The sequence below is a fragment of the Setaria italica genome, chromosome II (assembly GCF_000263155.2).
Source record: "Setaria italica strain Yugu1 chromosome II, Setaria_italica_v2.0, whole genome shotgun sequence".
NCBI classification, from domain to species: Eukaryota; Viridiplantae; Streptophyta; class Magnoliopsida; order Poales; family Poaceae; genus Setaria; species Setaria italica.
The window spans coordinates 37,858,458-37,872,526 of NC_028451.1; the positions used below are offsets into that span (position 1 = coordinate 37,858,458).

At 46.0% G+C, this 14,069-nt stretch overlaps 4 protein-coding genes across 4 annotated transcripts; 2 read left to right on the top strand and 2 right to left on the bottom strand.

Annotated features, from left to right (window-relative positions):
* Positions 1–488: 488 nt before the first annotated feature.
* On the top strand, positions 489–3,562 carry LOC101783435 (ribosomal RNA processing protein 36 homolog). Its single transcript, XM_004957349.3, has 9 exons — positions 489–648; positions 734–939; positions 1,032–1,098; positions 1,675–1,727; positions 2,080–2,134; positions 2,220–2,294; positions 2,932–3,049; positions 3,137–3,183; positions 3,272–3,562. Exons 1-9 carry the CDS (start codon positions 541–543, stop codon positions 3,371–3,373), a joined length of 831 nt encoding a protein of 276 aa, XP_004957406.1. The 5' UTR covers positions 489–540; the 3' UTR covers positions 3,374–3,562.
* A 311-nt stretch (positions 3,563–3,873) lies between these two features.
* Positions 3,874–6,647, bottom strand: LOC101783841 (F-box protein PP2-A13). Its single transcript, XM_004957350.3, has 3 exons — positions 5,733–6,647; positions 5,291–5,409; positions 3,874–4,540 (listed from the first exon to the last, which is right to left on the bottom strand). Exons 1-3 carry the CDS (start codon positions 6,075–6,077, stop codon positions 4,111–4,113), a joined length of 894 nt encoding a protein of 297 aa, XP_004957407.1. The 5' UTR covers positions 6,078–6,647; the 3' UTR covers positions 3,874–4,110.
* Positions 6,648–8,589: 1,942 nt separating this feature from the next.
* LOC101784253 (E3 ubiquitin ligase BIG BROTHER) lies at positions 8,590–11,747 on the bottom strand. Its single transcript, XM_004957351.4, has 7 exons — positions 11,591–11,747; positions 11,042–11,209; positions 10,859–10,923; positions 10,695–10,739; positions 9,470–9,594; positions 9,246–9,354; positions 8,590–9,046 (listed from the first exon to the last, which is right to left on the bottom strand). Exons 2-7 carry the CDS (start codon positions 11,187–11,189, stop codon positions 9,011–9,013), a joined length of 528 nt encoding a protein of 175 aa, XP_004957408.1. The 5' UTR covers positions 11,190–11,209; positions 11,591–11,747; the 3' UTR covers positions 8,590–9,010.
* A 1,527-nt stretch (positions 11,748–13,274) lies between these two features.
* On the top strand, positions 13,275–14,047 carry LOC101784646 (anther-specific protein MZm3-3). The gene is made up of 2 exons (XM_004957352.1): positions 13,275–13,658; positions 13,778–14,047. Coding segments are annotated over exons 1-2 (315 nt in total). The 5' UTR covers positions 13,275–13,345; the 3' UTR covers positions 13,780–14,047.
* Positions 14,048–14,069: the final 22 nt, after the last annotated feature.

A 14,069-nucleotide genomic window follows, 5' to 3' on the forward strand; every position in this document is an offset into this window, starting at 1 on the left:
TGAAAAATATTGGATTCAACTTTTTTTTACGAAATGTTACCTCAACTTTTTTTAAAGAAATGTTGGCTCAACTTTTTTCGAAGAAATCTTGGTTCAATTTTTTTTCGAAGAAATGTTGGTCCAACTTTTTTTAAAAAATATTGGTTTAACTTTTTTTAAAATATTGGATAATATTTTTTATCCAACCTATTTTAGTGAGGCATCATCAAATGGGAGGGTTGGGGAAGAAAGGTGTGGAAGAAGAAGAAAAAGGTTAAGGTCCTCTTTGGCACGGCTTATTTCGACTTTGGCTTTGTCTATTTCACGCAAATCGAGGCACTGTAGCGTGAAGCCGTTTTGTAAGCCGGGACTAAAATGAACTAAAAGCCGGGTGAAGCCAGTTTTTTTGGCTTCACCGGCTTTGGCTTCACTGGTGAAGCCGTTTTGGAATGAGCCATGCCAAAGGGGACCTAAGATGGGCCTCGGTGGGCTGGAAGTTTATCTACCTTCCAAGGGATAGATAGGAGCCCCCAGCATAACCTCGCCGCCGCCGCCGCCGCCATGAGAGGCCCCAACCGCCGCCCCACGGGAGCCTCCGCCTCGACGTCTAGCAAGCGCGAACCGGAGGAAGACTTGCCCAGCGCATCCGAAGAGTCGGACGAGGACGAGGTACGCGGGGGATCTGCTCTTTTTCCTGCCTTGCCGGTGACCGCGCGAATCACGGAGAGCTTACCGGAGTTCGTTTGCGCCGCAGGAGGTCTCCTCGTCGTCGGTGTCGGAGTCCGAGTCAGGGAGCGACGACGAGGATGTGGCGCGGGAGCGGGAGCTGGAGCGCGCGCTGGCCGACGTGCCCTTCGGAGAGCTGCAGCGCGCGAGGGCCGACGGGTCGCTCGCCTTGCGGACTGCCTCTGCGGCCAAAGCAGCCGCAGAGAAGAAGGCTCGCAGGGCTAGCAAGAAGAGGTTCGGCGATGCCCAGCTGCTGCTGCCTTTTCAGGGGTTCTGCTGTTCGTGGTGGCTGTTGGTACTGATGGGTTCGCGTGTGTTTTGAACAGGCCGATGGAGATAAGCACGAAAATGCGGCCACCGAAGCTCAGGGAGGTGATCCAGGTTCCCAAGAAGGTTAGTTGTGCTCTCAATTTAGTTCGATTTGTCACGTGTTGTGTTGAGATACTGTGTTTTTGTTTGATTAGATTATGTGTATTAGCAATTTGGAATGTGAGGTAGAGCATAGTTGTGTTTTGACAAGTTAATGAATTAGCCAGTCTCTCTGCCTGTTCTACCTGTGATATAATGGTTTCCTAAATCACCTGTTCGATTGGGCATGCCTTGCTGCTGCAGGGTAGAGGTTTCTTAATGCCTTTACTTGTAAAATCCGGTTTGCTTCATCTTAAATGTTCTTCTGGCAGTTTCATTTTGAGAAGTGCAACCATGCTTTCTTAACCAATCCATTTTACTGTTCGGTTTATTTTATTAAATAATAAATGTTGTAATCGACACATTACTTAAGTAGAAACGGTCTATCACAAAACAGTGTGCTATATATATTTGACTTTTCCAACTTCCCCTAATGTGCTTAGCCTTCCTTTTTTTCTTATTCTTGTAAATAAGTAATTATCTGGCTCAATCATGAAAGGTTATATTGTGCACTTTATCTTTGAAATCCATATCAATTTATGAAATTGCTCTTTTCCATAGGTTGTAAGGGATCCCAGATTTGAACCTATATATGGATCTGTTGACAAAGAAGGGTAAGAGTTGAATGCACAGATGCAGTGTATTTTTCTACTGTCTCCACACACATTTAAAGCTTTTTTTATCTATCAGTTTCTGCTTTGCTGTTGTATCTCGATATAACTTTAGAAGTTCTTGATTGTGTACTCAGTTTAAGGCTGTTATCATGTCTTATTTGCTTACAACTGAAATGGGTCAATTCAGACCACTAACCTATTTCACCTAGTTGATTACTTCCATTTCTTTTCCTTCCCATGGCATGATTCCTCAAGATTAGTATTCCTACATGGTCTTATTTGATTGCTCACTCTTGTACTGGCTGTAAGCTTGATGGTTTCTGCAACACTTGCTGATTTTGTTGGCATGCAGGTTCAGGAAAAGATACAATTTCTTATTTGATGAAGACTTTCCTGCTGAAAAACAGGTTTGTCCAGTGTTCATATTCAAATGCATTGATTTGAAGATGTTCAACAAAAATAATTTCATCATGCATTTTCTGGCATATGCAGAGACTTCAAGAAATGATTAAGAAATCGAAGGACCCAAATGCCATTGAAGAAATGAAGAGTCGTGTCACATGGATTGTACGTATTACTTCTTAACATGTTGGCTGTTGCTGTTGATATCCATGAAAAGTAGTATGTTTTGGAATTTCTATATTGATGCTTAATTTGTGATGATTGGTGAGATAAACTTCCTGACTGTCCTGATATTGACTATTTTGTAGGCTATAGCAAATTTTGGTTGACCTTTAACCCCCATTGGATTTCTGATATATGACTGAAGTCTCTTTTAGTAGTTCAACAATGATTCCAATTCAGTAGGCAAAGGCATTGTCAGCTATACTGCATGACTAAAAAGATGTATCTGCCATCTGTGAAAATGTTGACTAATTTATCCTGAACATCTTTAAATTTATAACATGGTTATCATCATTTGCTGTCGCTTCATAAACTGGAAATGGTTCATGCAAGTTTTCATTTGAATGGAGTCAGGATAAGATGATGTTGGCTATTAGGCCTCATCAGAAACTATCTCCAGCCATCCAATAACAAATTACCAAGTTGTATTCATACATAGAGTTGACAATGAGAAGACTTTTTTGGCTGGTTACTTCCTTAATTTTGAACTTTGTCCATTTTATGTTTGAGCGAGCAATGGGATCAGCTTGCTTCAGATAACATGTGCTTTAGTTGATTCTTCAAATGGAAATGTCTACAGGATAAGCAGTTGAAGTCGCATCCTCGAAAGAATGTTGAATCAGAGATCCTGCGCGAACATATTAAGAAAGAGAGGGAAGCAGCAAAGGCCGGAAAGCGACCATACTATCTTAAGAGATGTCTGTCTTCAATCCTATTCCCTCCTTACTTTGCTCACTGTCCCTCTATATGCGAGTCTGAGAGTTACTTTCGTTTTTCTTAACCAGCTGAACTTCGCGAAAGGAAGTTGATTAATAAGTACGAGGAGCTCAAGGTAAAACTTACAAGGTTTACTGGCAGTTTTTTTCCCCCAACTTCAGGGCCTTTGCCTCATTCTTCAAAATTGTGTTCATCATTCACAGGAGGCAGGAAAACTTGATGCCTTCATGGAGAAGCGGCGGAGGAAGAATGCTTCTAAAGATCACCGGTACATGCCATACCGAAGGAATGGGGACAGTGCATGATGATGTCTCGAGGCGAAAGGGTGATGCTAGGATGGTCTTTTTAATGCTCACTGAGGAGTCAGTGTTCACTGGTACTTTGTTACCCTAGTCCACAAGTTACATTGAGCTGTGAGTTGGTAATAGTAACAGATTTTGCTAAATCAAATTATGGATATAATATTTTGTTTTGTGCAATACTTTTTTTGCGAATCAATGCTCTGTATTTTCCTGCAAACCCATAAAAAAAAGGCCTTAGGAGCGCTCAGTTATTCCCGAATTGAGCAAGGGTGGAGCTCCAGAAGCACGTTTGCAATTTGCGGGCATGCTCCGGCTCTCGTCCGCTGGTGAGGCAACAGGCAGGTCGACATGATGATCGACACTTTCGAGTTCGACACACCGTCACAAGTTACGGCTGCGAACTCAATATTGATCTAGGTGCATCCACCACATGACAAAAAAAGCCTGTGTACACAATATTGAACTCAAAATTTGGAAATTTTGGCTCGACAAAAAAGCCTGTGTACACAAGGGCAAGGTGCACAGCAGAATACACCAGATATACATTTCAAAGTTCAAAAGGGTACAATTTACATATGTGTAGCATGAGGGACAAGAGGAACCAAAAATCACCTGCCCCTTCAGTTACATTACAGGACTGGAAAATTTTGTGTAAATGCAACCACACTTCTGTATAAAGAACAAAAACTATGGAGCATATGCATATCTCTAAGTGTATCAATACCACTTGTTTGACAGATCTACACAAAACGCCGAGGTGCTTTTTGCTGCGTGAGGTACTGCGGTTTCACCACCACTGAATCCACGCAGAGGCCTCCTTTCGTGTGCGTGCAGTCAATTTGAATCATCGCAAACCGGATGTTTGTCGGTTTGTTCGAGTCCTTCACAACAAAGTCCCCAACATGGTGATTGATCCAGACACCCGGATCAGTAAAATAGCACTTGGATTGAGCTTGCTGTCCATCGGAAGTTGACATTTGGAAGCGCACTGGCTTTATGTCCCAGCCATGGATGTGCTCTGAGCTATAAACCCGTCTTCCAAGCCGCTTGAATGGTCGGCCTAGATGAACACGGTAGAAAAGGCTATAAGTACCTTCTGGGAAGCAGAATTCAACCTCCCCTCTGACTTCGAACCACCAAATTTGTGAGAGATAAGCAACCGTGTGAAATCTGCAAGGAAAGCCACAAATTCATGACTTCTCCTATTTATAACAGTTTGAAAGTTGAAACAGTGGCTATATATATTCATGTGACCGAAGAGGTTAGTAAAATAAGCTAACTAGGTTGGCACTAGTATGTTCAATTAAATCACACAAAAAGCAGAATTCAATGATAATGTGTCTGGGAACAGGTAATTATGTCTTTACTGTGCAAACATTGTAGGACTTAATACAGACACAGGAAACAGAACATTCCATCTTTCAAGCAAACTTAAGGTGTGATTTTAAACCCTAAGGTTACTATATCTTATTCATGAAGCTACAGCACCCTAGTTAGTGGAAAGGGGCGAATGAAGAGTTGGTCATTTTCTGCCATGAACTCTCACCAAGTCACCAGTTTAGTCTTGAGACACAAGTTGATAAGTCCCAAATTTAACTCAACAAGCACAATCACTAGACTGATATTCTCTCATACACCAAGAACTGTTGAAGCAAACATGATGTGTATGTGTTTGTGTGCCATCCATCATCAATTGAGCATAAGTGAGCCATCTATATTTAAAAGGCTAGAACATAAGATGAACAGACAGGCCTCAGAACAAAATTGCTATTTCTTTGACACATTTCCTACGACGCCAAATAGTAAAGTATGCAAATCAGTAACCACATACGAAAAATAACTTCAACACATACATAAACAATGAAACATGATCACTAAAAATTGACAAGTGAGATTTTGATTGCTAGTAGATGAAAGCACCTTGATTCATCATTGGGAATGAAATTCCAATATCTCCTATCTTCAATGCCCGTTATTGAAAGTGCCATTGACGAGATTGACATGCAGACACCTCCACCACCCTTGTCCAGCCAGAACTCCTACACAAAGGGCCATACAAATTTTATGTCTAAGCAGTAACAACACAATTATAGATACAAGTAACTCAACTTCAAGATGCTAATCAGACTCCAAAGTCCAGACACAAATACACTGCCTTTGCTGCAAACCAAACTCAAATCCAGGCCATTTTAGTCATGCACAGTCGCAGTTTGGACAATACAATGTTGTCTCACAAATCGATTCAACAAATTTCATCCAAATTAATCAATAGAATATGATTCGCTTTTCTTTTTAGAATATGATTCACCTAGCTAACAGGTAAGCAAAAAGATGACCCGGCAAGTCCAGAAGAAGCGCGTACCTTTTTGCCGCCATCGAAGCGGTTCCGGCGGCACAGCCGCGCGTACACATCCTTCTTGGGCAGCGTCTCCGCCTCAAGCGCCGTGGCGGCGGCGGCCTGCCGCTCTCCTCCAACGCCGGCCGCGGCAGCGGCCAGGAGGCGAGCGTAGTTCCTCGGCAGCTTGGACTCCCAGACGCCGTCCCCGGACGCGGCCCCTCGGAACGTGCGGCTGAGCCGCGCCATCCGGCAGATCTCCGGCGGGTCCAGCCTGAGCAGCACCTCCGCGACGCAGCTCTCCGGCAAGTCCCCCAGCACCGTGCCGTCACCTCCCCGTCCCCCTCTCGCCGACGAGGCCACGCCGCCCATGAGCCGAGCGACAGCAACCGCCGGGGGTGCTCAGCTCAGCTCAGCAGTAGAGGGTGAGCGACTTGGAGAGCAGCAGCAGGGAGCCCGGCGACTTGGAGAAAGGCGGCGGCGGGTTACGCCTCAGCGCCAGAGAACCCATCGCGGCGACGCCGCCTCGGTGGCCGTGCCGTCGTAGAAGGGAATACCTCTCGTCGTCGTCGTCGTTGCGGATCTTGCAGTTGATGGAATCGAAGCAAACTGGTAAAAGGCTGCACTTTTGGGTTCTCCTCGATTGTTCTTGATCAAGCAAAGGGGTTCCTTCCTCTTGTGCCTCCTGGTCCCTGACGCGCCGGAGAAGAGAAGAGGATGTGCGCTCGTGCGTGTACCTTTGCGTGCGTTGGTTACTTGGGTGCGTGCTCGCTGGGTTTAGGCTGGTATTGGGGGAGGGGCAGCAGGGCGCGGAAGCCGTGGAAGAAGACGAGTGGAAGCGTGGGAGGAACCAACAGGCTACAAGCGGTGACGGTGATGGTGGTGGGAGATTGGATTCTCTGCGTGTGCAATCTGCGGTGGAAAGCCGGTTTTGCTTGCCGGGGGGCAAAAGCGCAGCTTTTCTTTCTGTTTTTTCGAGGCGGGAGTCGTCGTGTGCTGTGTGGCCATGGAAAAGTGTCGATGAATCCTGTCCTGTATTCTGCCAGCAAAATGACATCAACTCTGACGCCACCTTTGAATTTCCTCCGCCGCTCCTCTTAAAACAGAAAAAAAAAACAAAAAGCCTGTTCGGCTGGACTTTGAAACTGAAACGGTTGATTTGTTTGAGAGAAAAACACTGTTTGATAACTGATAAATCGACTGAATAAGCTGAAGCGAACGTGCCCAAAGTCTTCCCTTAGCCACCGGGGACGTTGAACGGTGCAACGTTCTCAATCCTCATCTCATCCAACGTCAGTTCTGGAAAAAATTACGTTCATGGTCCCCGATAACGATTAACCTTTGGTGATCATCACAACCAAAGTGTTGTTTCTCGATTCAGGTTTCCGGCTCGTTATAGAAATCCCGAGGGCCACTGTTTTTGTAGTTCTTGCACAGTTACTGCTCACGCTGTTCCATTCATGCAAACAAAATCTTTCTGAATTATTGCAAGTTCGGTGCGTTGTTTTCTCACCATTCGAGCCTAGCGGCTTCTTTCATTTCGTGCCGTATGGGAAGAGGTTGCGGGGAAGACCACAGTTGTAGACTCTTCGAGGGATGGAGAGCTAAGTTCTCGCTGAAATGTTCGTCATAATCATTAACGGATCCGTTTTTGTTCAGTGCAGCAGGAGGATTTCTTTGCTGAAAGCAGGGTCCTTGCGGCCTCTGCTCTTAGAATATTGACTTACTCCACTTTGTACTTGTGGTATCCTAGAACAGGTCATGAGAGAGAGAACAGAAATCCAGAAAGAGACGTCGCCGAAAGTACACGGGACAAATCGATCCTACGATGTTTTCTCTCGAACGGAACGCGATCCTAATAAGATGTCTTCTTTTGGAAAAACAAATCATAACGTGTCTATCCAGTACTGGAACGATAATGGTAGTTATTCCTATCGGCACCACCAACAGAGTATTCAAAAAGTTAACTTGGGCTTTCGATGATCCGCAGAAGGCGCCAATCATTCCAAGAAAATTTCAGAGGGTTCGAGAAGAGAAGAGTCCCTCGAGCTGTCGACCATGTAGAGCAACCACGCGTTACACTCCAATCAACGGGGTCCTTCAGGTCGTCAGATGCAATGCATCATACAGATCGAGCGAGAGATCGAGCTAGGGAGGCTGTTGCTGAAGACGACGTGGGGGGCAAAAACACATCGCTTTCCGACTGAAGTCAGAGGCACCCGTTTGGGTTTGCCTGATCAGATCGATTGTAATCAGATAGCGATGTGCACTGATGGATATCAAGAAATAATGGCGTGAAACCAAAGGACTTTGCCATTTCAGTTTCCGCTCCTGAGGGGCAAGGGATTGGTCTCGTGAAAGGAAAACTTTCTGTTCCTGTTCATATGGCCGCCTGCTCATGATACCAACTGCACAAGTTGATCTGCCCACAGCCGGTGTTGTTGACTGGCATGATCCTGGCACCATGAATGAATGTCAAGTGGATGACGATGACTCCATGAGTGGCTTCCAAACAATGCAAGCTTAAGGTTAATTTGGCATAGATTCCGGTTCAGAAGAAAAGGCTAGGCATAGTATGGTCCCTTGCCTGCACAAACAAGACACTTCAGCTGCAAACAACAGAACGTTCATCTGTTTGGTTTGTTGGATGTCTACATCCACACTTTACAACACTGGATAACTAATCAGAGAATAATGGAAGTGGCGAAAAGAGCAATATGACAATAGAAAGGGGATGCTGCCAAGAACATGTATCAAGCGCAAGAATCTAGGCCTAATGGTGTGGATCTGAGTCAGCAATGGATCAGGCACCATTAGATAATTAGTTTTGTTGGCAATCAGTGCCATTGTTTAAACGACCAATCACACTGAGAATACTAATCCAAGGCCCAAGATATTTTTGGTGTGTTTGCATCCCTGTTTTGCCCCTACGAGTAGGTCGCAGAACAGGAGAGTTTTTCTTTACAGAATTAAATCATGTAGATGTTGGAGAAATACAGAGATAAACATACCATTACATTGAACTAGTCCTGCTTTAATTTCTCCAAGAAAAATGGAAAAAGGAATCCTGCTTGGTTGCATAGACAGAAAACTGGCAACCGAAGTACTGTACCCACACATTTATCAACTCGTGGATTCATCGACCCGTCATCAAACAAGACCAGGTACAGTTAACAGTGCGTGTAAACCAACAAACAGTTTTCGTAAGCACATAACCCAACTAGCCTAACATAATCACATAGCATGGCCCATATGAAGCCCAACGTGAACGATGAAGCTGAAATATTTGCCGAGAGCCTCTTAGTTCATCCAAATACCTCCTCGTTGCAGACTGGGCATGCCTGAATCAACAAAAGGTAGAGATCAGGTGATATTCCTATAGTCTTATGGCTTATCCAAATACCTCCTATAGTTGCTTATAGAGATTCAGATACAGCAAAAAAAATGTTCAAATAAGCATATAAATTAGCATCTGTACAAAACAACAGTTTTTCCTTTTGTAGTCCAGAGGCATTATATCAAGATAGAACAGAACTGTACCTTGTTGATCTTAAGCCAGCGAGTTATACAATTTGCATGATAACAATGGCTGCAGGGCAGTCTTATCATCTTCTGACGGCTCTTATAAGTCGTTTTGCATATCACACATCTGCAGGGAAGGTGAATGCAGTTGTGCGTCTGTTAGCAACACAAACGAACGAACTGCTACTTCTATTTTCAAAAGGATGAGCAAATCTGCGAACTAGAATTATTCAGCTACGTACTCTTCATTGTTCTTATTCCTGGAGAATAAGGTGCACTTGTGCCTAAATGGCTCCAAATAAGATATCAGCTCATCAGATAACCCTCTGGACTGAGTTCCTACTGCTTCCCCTAATGCTTGTAGTTGCTGCAACAGTTACAAATTAATTACAATGGGAGTCCCATAGGAATGAGGTTATATAATACCAGAAGCAGCTGGGCAGCGGCCGCTGCATCTTTCAGGTTCAGAGCTGGCCATGACATCCATAAAAGAAAAAACGTCAACACTTAAAACTGAAATCTATCTCTTGTGGTGATTGCTGTGATAACCTCGTTCCTATGTGACTCTCATGATAACCTCACTTAAAACTGAAATCTATCACATATGACAGAATCTCGTTATAACTTCATGATTTGAAAGTTGCTTATGTATTTCAAAACAATATTCCCTTTGGACTTTTCAACATTATATAATACCATGGAAGTTGAACCTCATGTGAACCTAAGTCTGAAGTTGGATCCACTAGATCTTTCAAAAAAAATCTGGATCCACTAGCCTGCCTGACCTTGTTTTCATTGTAACAACGCAGGGAGTCAAGGATAAGAATGGACAAGATATATCATGAAACGGCTTCAGCTCTGCACTCTGAACATCCACTAGCTAGAGAAAAGCTAGCAAAAAAAGGAGGGACTTTTGCATTTTGTACATGTTTCATTAAGAGAAATAGGAGTCCAAAACAACAGGCAAACATACATACAGACATGCAGACCATCACGAATTCACGACCAGGGTTTAAGCCCAGCAAACCCGGGACCAGGAACAGGAAACAAAGAGAAAAGAAACTGAAAACTAGCAGAGAAGAAAACTAGCACTAAAAACCTGAAGGACTACACATGAAACGAAGAAAGAGAATGCTACCCAACTAGACGCTCAGGGCAGAGAGTAGCTAGAAGCTTGTGATTTGCGAACCTGAGTCAACACTGAAGTTATACTATTGCATTTGCTTTGATGGACATTCACTATTTCGCTCTACATTGGACACTGTCAACAGTGCTTAGGAGCCCCGTACAGCAGGAAATTCAGTAAAATATAACATGCTATATACCCTGAATACTCTATTCCTGACACAGAGTACTTCTGCTGATGAACCAAGATTCCCTTCCATTCATTTTGTTTGTTGTTAAGAAACAATGCACGAGAATTTCACATCATCTCTTCCAGCGCATGAAAGAATGTAATTGGCATACCTCATACGACATATTATCTGGGTCCACATTGTCTTCCCGTGCCACCTGGATGCACACAAAAATTATCGTCAATATTAGTTCAGACAAATGGAGTTCTTTCCCATGTAAGACAGCAATCCCAATGAACCAAAAAGTTCAAACAGAAGCGTGCCGAATCAACAAACCTGAGCTGCATTCTGTGCAGGCCTGTACTCAACAGCCGGTGACGATGGCTCCAAGGACACATTACCTGAAAAACAAATGAGCGATGAGCATGTGGTCAGTGACTGTGTTACTAGTTGGCTACAGCTAATTAGCTGACGGTATCACCTCAAACTAAGCGAAAGATTCTGGGAGTGGAGCTGTACCGGTGAATTCTCTGGTGTCGGCAGCGGCGTCGCGCGTGTTCTCCTCCTCCTGCAGCTGCCTGGCCAGAGCTTCGTCAGACGACAGCCAGGTCTCGATCTTGTGGGTCTCTGAGGAGATGCGGACTGAGTAGGTGGTGGGAGTCGCCATTGATGAAGTTTGCAATTTCCCTGCATCAATTTAGCGGCGAGGACGGGTGGTCGAGTCAAGCAGCTGTAAACATGTTTGAACAATTGTCTGAACTCTGAACCAAAACAACACTCGAGCTCATGGTTGCGGTGAAAGTTTGATGTCCGCCATGTCCGACGTCTTTCCACAGACTGAACTCATATTGCATCGCAGGAAGGGCAATTTGAATTTGGCACACTGAACACGGTTCTAATTTATCGAAATCACTGCCGAATTGAGATCCTTTCTCTCTCCGACCAAGAAACCAATCACACGAGACAAAAAAAAAGGAACAAACGGAATTTCACTCCAGATCAAGAGCGCCGAATCATCCAACGACCGTCATCTTCTCGAAAGAAACGGAAGGAGATAGCCGTGCGTACCTCGCCTCCGTCCTCCGGATCAGCAGAGCAGGGGTAGAGTGATGGCGCGCCGCCGCCGCCTCCTCCTCCCTCCTCTCCTCTCTCTCGCTTTCTCCCCCTATCCCTGGCAAACTGTGTGGTACTACTACTCCAGTCCAGAGGCTTTATGCAACCGACGACGTGAGCCGTGGTTGCTCGCAGGTCAATCTGATGGAGACCACTTACTCGAAGCTCTTCTTTTTGTTTCCTTTTGCATTATTTTTCTCCCGTTTGTATCTTGGAACCCTTGTTCTTGTATCTTGTCAACAACAACTCCATTTTTCATTCTATTTTCGGTTAACTAAACTCCATTTTACAAAGCCTAGCCCACAGGATAACCCAAGGATGCTGTGACAGGGGATTGTTAGCTGTCCATGAACACGTCGCATCACCTTGCAGTGTTTGTTTAACAATGCGCTTAGGCTGCTAGGTTTACACACGAGGGTACAAGTGGCGTCAGAGAGACTTGTTTAAGGCCACCAAACCGGTGGCAGGTCTTCACCAGTCATCACATAGATAGTGGCTCACAACTCACGAGCAGAAAGAACCAGCAGGAGGTCCCTCCAGAGCAGTAGCTTCCAGGCGATGGATCTCACAAGATTCTGCAGGACTGCAGCCAAACTGTCGAACAAGGACTCCCTTTTGATTGCTCCTCTGTCGCGTGGCTGTTCGTTCGAGAGGGTTTCACTTTCTGATGGTCCGTGGCTCTGTGCACAGTAAAAAAAGGATTATTAGGTGACGCTGGATAGGTCCAAAAATGGCCGTAATTTGCGATGGCGGATGAAAGCTGCGTGGACGGAATAAGTTCTAGGGGTAAAAGTCGCAGAACGCGATTCACAATTCAACCGCTCGGAATCTTCGAAGGGAAAAGTATCTCATGCCTATGATGATGACAGATTGACAGTGCTGTTGTCATAATTTTACTTGTTTATTAATTGTTGTGCTATTTGTTGAGAAATCCCTAAACCTAGGATAATTGTGGGCTCATACGAAATATACCCCTAGGGGTCAAGACTATATAAAGTAACATGTATTATAATAAGGCTATATAAAGGAACATGTATTATAATAAGAAAGAACAAGTTCCACCTACATTGTCTCGTGTGTTTATCTCATGTGTTACAGGAAAAAAATACGGATGATCTTTTACATTCTCCTCACGTCTCATATGCTGTCGGGAGGGAAGGAACCGGATCGCCTGATCCGCGACTGCGCCGTTACTCAACACTATTTTCCCATACGATTAGTACGTTGGGCCATGAAGGCTCGTCATAGGCCCGACGAAGTCAGTAGTTGCGGAACAACACAGCGTGCGTCCTCTTACAGAAATTTGGGCCTTATGCGCATCAGGCCTTGTGAAGCAGAGTAGGCCGCGATTTCAGCATCTTTCTCATGCGTGGCAACGGCCCATTTCTTTCTCCTTCCTCCGGGCGGGGTATCTAACGCCGGCCCGACCGAGCCCGCGAGCGCGCGCGCGCGCCTACACGTTCGGTGGCTCACACGCTTGCGATGCGCGCTGCCCGCTCCTCCATCATCGACGAGACGCCCGGCCACCGCGCTGCGCAGGTAGGTGAGCAACGCGAGGCTCGCCGCCGCCGCGCGCGAAACCACTCCGCACGCCTATAAATCTCGCCGTTAGAGCACATACACACACCGCAATCAACAAGCCAGTTCCAGCTTGTAGTAGCGCTACGCACGCTGCACGTAGGAGGCTCGCGTTCCTGCTCTGGTGGTGGGATGGCGATGGTAACGGCCGCCGCCGAGCCGCAGCCGCGCGCGGCGCTGTCCCTGCTGCTGCTGCTCCTGGCCTTGCTCCTGGTGGTGCTGGGCGGCGCCGAGGCGCAGCAGCAGACGTGCGCGGGGCAGCTGAGCGGGCTAGCCCCCTGCGCGCGCTACAGCGTGCCGCCGGCGCCGGGGCAGGCGCCCCCGGCGCCCGGGCCGGAGTGCTGCTCCGCGCTGGGGGCCGTGTCCAGGGACTGCGCCTGCGAGACGTTCGGCATCATCAACAGCCTGCCGGCCAAGTGCGGCCTCCCACCAGTCAGCTGCCGCTGTGAGACACCTCTCAACTTGCACACACGGACACGGGCGCAGCAATTTTATTTGAGCGTGCTCGACATGTTTCCACGCGCTGACGATTGCTTTCCTTTCCCTTTTCCTCCGTGGATGCAGAGTGATGTCCAGTAGTGCGCCACCGTTCACCAGATGAAGGTGAAGACCGCCGCAAGGGCAAAGAAGAAGAAGAAGAAGAATAAAAGATCGTCTCTGATGGATGGTCATCTAGAGATTCTAGATTGAGCTGCTGCTATCGGGCGCAGGGCTCTTGTTGACATCAACCGTTTTTCCTTCTCCTCTTTTTTTTTTATTCACGTCCTTTCAGCTTGTCCTGTCTGCTGGTCTCATCAGTGAATGTTAAGCAAACGCTGACAGCCGTTCGATACATCTCTCGTGCATTTCTGTGACC

Excerpts from the sequence above, each read along its gene's own strand:
- LOC101783435 (XM_004957349.3), top strand. The coding sequence starts at position 541 with ATGAGAGGCCCCAACCGCCGCCCCACGGGAGCCTCCGCCTCGACGTCT. Across the intron at positions 649-733 it reads AAGAGTCGGACGAGGACGAG|GAGGTCTCCTCGTCGTCGGT; the intron begins GTACGCGGGGGA and ends TTTGCGCCGCAG. Across the intron at positions 1,728-2,079 it reads GGATCTGTTGACAAAGAAGG|GTTCAGGAAAAGATACAATT; the intron begins GTAAGAGTTGAA and ends GTTGGCATGCAG.
- LOC101783841 (XM_004957350.3), bottom strand. The coding sequence starts at position 6,077 with ATGGGCGGCGTGGCCTCGTCGGCGAGAGGGGGACGGGGAGGTGACGGC. Across the intron at positions 5,410-5,732 it reads GCTTCGATGGCGGCAAAAAG|GAGTTCTGGCTGGACAAGGG; the intron begins GTACGCGCTTCT and ends CCCTTTGTGTAG. Across the intron at positions 4,541-5,290 it reads ATTCCCAATGATGAATCAAG|ATTTCACACGGTTGCTTATC; the intron begins GTGCTTTCATCT and ends CTTTCCTTGCAG.
- LOC101784253 (XM_004957351.4), bottom strand. The coding sequence starts at position 11,189 with ATGGCGACTCCCACCACCTACTCAGTCCGCATCTCCTCAGAGACCCAC. Across the intron at positions 10,740-10,858 it reads CTGCACAGAATGCAGCTCAG|GTGGCACGGGAAGACAATGT; the intron begins GTTTGTTGATTC and ends GTGTGCATCCAG. Across the intron at positions 9,355-9,469 it reads AGGAATAAGAACAATGAAGA|ATGTGTGATATGCAAAACGA; the intron begins GTACGTAGCTGA and ends CCTTCCCTGCAG.
- LOC101784646 (XM_004957352.1), top strand. The coding sequence starts at position 13,346 with ATGGCGATGGTAACGGCCGCCGCCGAGCCGCAGCCGCGCGCGGCGCTG.